General features: G+C 56.2%; 1 protein-coding gene across 1 annotated transcript; it reads right to left on the bottom strand.

Annotated features, from left to right (window-relative positions):
- Positions 1-1916: 1916 nt before the first annotated feature.
- Positions 1917-2764, bottom strand: LOC123424635 (senescence associated gene 20-like). The gene has a single exon (XM_045108269.1). It carries the CDS (start codon positions 2455-2457, stop codon positions 2155-2157), a length of 303 nt encoding a protein of 100 aa, XP_044964204.1. The 5' UTR covers positions 2458-2764; the 3' UTR covers positions 1917-2154.
- Between the last annotated feature and the right edge of the window lie 708 nt (positions 2765-3472).

Raw genomic sequence — 3472 nt, forward strand, 5'->3', positions numbered from 1 at the left:
GAAGAGACTGTGACTGAGCCTACAAGAAGGGGATGGCGCCCGCGGACGCCACCACCGTCGGTCTGACCACCGTCAGACAAGGATTTCACCCCGGCATACCGCTCCACCTTCGATCTGGGTGCGCCCGATCAAGAGACCTACCGCACCATCGCCACGGATCGCCAAGCCTTAGCCACCCCACCGCCCACGCGACTGGGGCCGCCAGTCCGCACCCGAGCTGCGAGCTCCGCTCATGAACACCGTGGCTCCCACCGCAGAGCCACCGCCCTGCCACCCGACACCCCCATCGGCCGCCCAAAGGAGCAAATCACCACTACCAGCCAACCCCTAGTAGCCTCGGAGCCACCAGCGCCGACACGCCTCGACAGATGGAGCCGGAGGCAACCAGGCGAGAGGAAAGAGGAAGGGGCGGAGCGGTGCGATACCTCGACCGGTGCACCCCTGTGCCGGTGATGGGTGGGCAGACCACATATCCCTCCAGCCAGTCTCCTCATGTTGTCCCCTGCAACGCCCCACCACGGCCTCCAGTTCAGATCAGCAAGGAGCACACCGGACACCCGCCCGACGACGAGGGAGCCCGGATGGATAGGATCTGCCCAGAGACGGCCATAGGAGGTGCCACGCCGGGCCTTGCCCACGGGCTGCCCCGCGCCGTCCGTGGCCACCGGGCCAGAGATCTGGCCGAACCAGACCAAGCCGGCGCCGCCCATGTCATGGACGCGCACACGCTCGCGTTGCCCACCACGCCGCAGCCACGCACCCGAGACCCCGCCGGTGGCGCCCGCCGCCACGCCCCTCGCCAGCGCGACGCAACGCCTGTCGCCGCCGGCCCGTGCCAGCCACCACCAGACGAAGGAAGGAAGGGCCCTGCCGCCGCCGACCCGTGCCAGCCACCACCAGACGAAGAAAGGAAGGGCCCTGGCGCCGCCGGCCCGTGCCAGCCACCACCAGACGAAGGAAGGAAGGGCCCTGCCGCCGCCAATGCAGGCAGGCTTTGCCCGTCAGCGCGCCTCGACGGCGGCGAGGAGGAGAGAAGGGGAGGAGGACGTGCCGAGGCTGGCGGCTAGGGTTTCTTCCCGGATAGATCGCGGGAGCGATGCGGAAAGAGGGAGGGGGACATCTTTAATCTCTTGACGTCGAGCCTAGCTGCCTTGGATACATTTATGATGTAACCAACCAAAATCAGGTCATAGTTTCGTCACCATATCACATCATCGATATACATAACCGATTTTGTCAGTGTTAGTTTAGCTTTGTGTTAAGTCACACCATGGCAATCCTGTTTAGTGAATTTCAGAAACTATATTAATTTTAGTACATATTGATTTTTTGTGTTTCGATCAAATTACTTCAACAATTTTAGTCCCAAAAGGCATTTTCCGCCAGTGCCATCTACCGTGGCAAAGACCCGCCAAAAATCCAAACTCTAAGGCCGGTGACAGATTCAGGGGATGGACAAGGTGGCCCATGGACCACACTGAGATTTTTAGTTAGTCTATATATCATCAAAGAAAATATTAAAACAATAAACTTTTATTACACTATTAAATCACCATGTAATGTTTAGTTAGATCCGCCAAGGCCGGTGAATCGCTCACACCTCTCCCGTGCTTTGCAGTCTTGTCCTAGACGTCACAATCCAACCAAAACCCCCCCTTTTTTTTTTCTCTACCAACATCCACACTGAATTCCACTGAATTTGCAGAAATTAATGCCGAGTTATATATATGATCGCTGGAATCCAAGATCAAGGAGTCAGCTTTAATCTTCTGGTATCACGACGTGACGACTCTACGACAATGGGACTCCACTACCTTCCTTTTGCTTTCGCTCATCTGTCATTTTGTGGTCAATTTGGATCCATGGTGGGAGCTAATTAAAGGAACCATAAGTGCCTTTCGATGAGCCGTATGAAATGACATAAATTAGCATCGTGTGCACCAGTGGGGCGCGATGTTTTGTTGCTATAGGACAATGAAAAACTCGAACGTGTTGCGGTTCGTTTAGAAATTCCTATGTCTTAATTTGAAGACATGCAAGACTTCCACTCGTGGTAATTTACTACTACCAGTTCATCGTCATCAAATCCACGAGACATGTGGAAATGTGGTAAGTAGTCCCACACACTAAAAGAATGTACATATCACATTGCAGTTAGAGGGCGAGGACGAGGCCGGGGAGGGAGTTGCGGGCGCGGTCGGGGCGGCGGCTCTGCCAGACGCACTTGGACGCGGCGGCGGCGGCGAGGCGCGTGACGGTGAGGTCGGTGTTGAAGTACTCGCGCAGCTGGGTGATCACCCCATCGCCGCCCACCGTCCAGGCGTGCACCCAGTATGCCTTGGCCTTGTCGTCCACGCCCTCGGCGATGACGGTGGAGCCGAAGGCGTCGACGGAGCGCGGCTGGAAGATGAAGGAGGAGGAGGCCGGTGATGTGCCGCCGGTGAGGAGGCGCATCATGTGCTGGTGCGCGGGCGGGCCATGGAACCACCACTCGAGGTCGGGGGCGAGGAGGGAGTGGACGGCGGCGTGGTCGCGGGCGTTGAGCGCCTCGTAGAGGCGGAGCACCAGGAACTTGTTGCGCTGCTCCTCGGTCTCGTGCCCGCGCGGCGCCGAGGAGAACCCGCCCTCCAGCTGATCCAGCTCGTTAGCCAGCTCCGCCTGTCGGAGACGAAGAAGAAGACGGCGACGGCGGCTGGACCTCAACTACCTGATGCTGGTGATCGTCTCGGCGAGAGGCGGCGAGATACGGTGGGATCCGAGAGATTGGATTGTTTGGAGCGGCGGGTGGGGGCAGTTTTTATAGCGGGCGCGCGCGCGCGATGATGGATCGATGGGCCCGTGCGTGCGCGCCAGCGTGGACGGCAACCAAGTCGGGCTAGGATTGGGCCCCGTTGCTGAGTCGGATGATCGGTGGTGGTGGATTGGACCCACCGTCGGGGAGCCCATCAGAGAGAAATTTGACGAATTTGCCCCCTTTTTAAATTTTAACACAAAATAAACCGGTTTTAAAAAATATTCATAAAATGGCCCACATCTGCATGGCATCCAAGGCTTGGGATGTTATGCTAGACAACACGGCGCTCCATGTTGGGCGTCGTGCTATCTACCATGGCGTTTTAACCTTGGGAGTCATTCAAGTGGGTCATTTTATGAAGAAAAAATTTAATTTAAATTCATTTTTCGTGCTAATTTTTTGAAAAGAAGGCAGATCTATCATTTTTTATCAAATGAGAGAAGGATCGAGGAAAGGGAACCATTCGCTTCCTCCTTGCCGCCTGGGAATTACGATCTATCTTCATCGTTACTGTCCCTCACCTCTAGCGCCACTAGGAGTTCGGAGAGCCGCTTAACTCCGGTTTTGACAACGACCTAGACAAGACACACCTACCCTCCTCCTCCTCCTTTAACAATTAGACAACTTCGTGTGTCCCAATTTATTGCGTGCCTATCTAGTCTAAAAATGCAGGTACTC

The sequence above is a fragment of the Hordeum vulgare genome, chromosome 2H (assembly GCF_904849725.1).
Source record: "Hordeum vulgare subsp. vulgare chromosome 2H, MorexV3_pseudomolecules_assembly, whole genome shotgun sequence".
Taxonomy (NCBI): Eukaryota; Viridiplantae; Streptophyta; class Magnoliopsida; order Poales; family Poaceae; genus Hordeum; species Hordeum vulgare.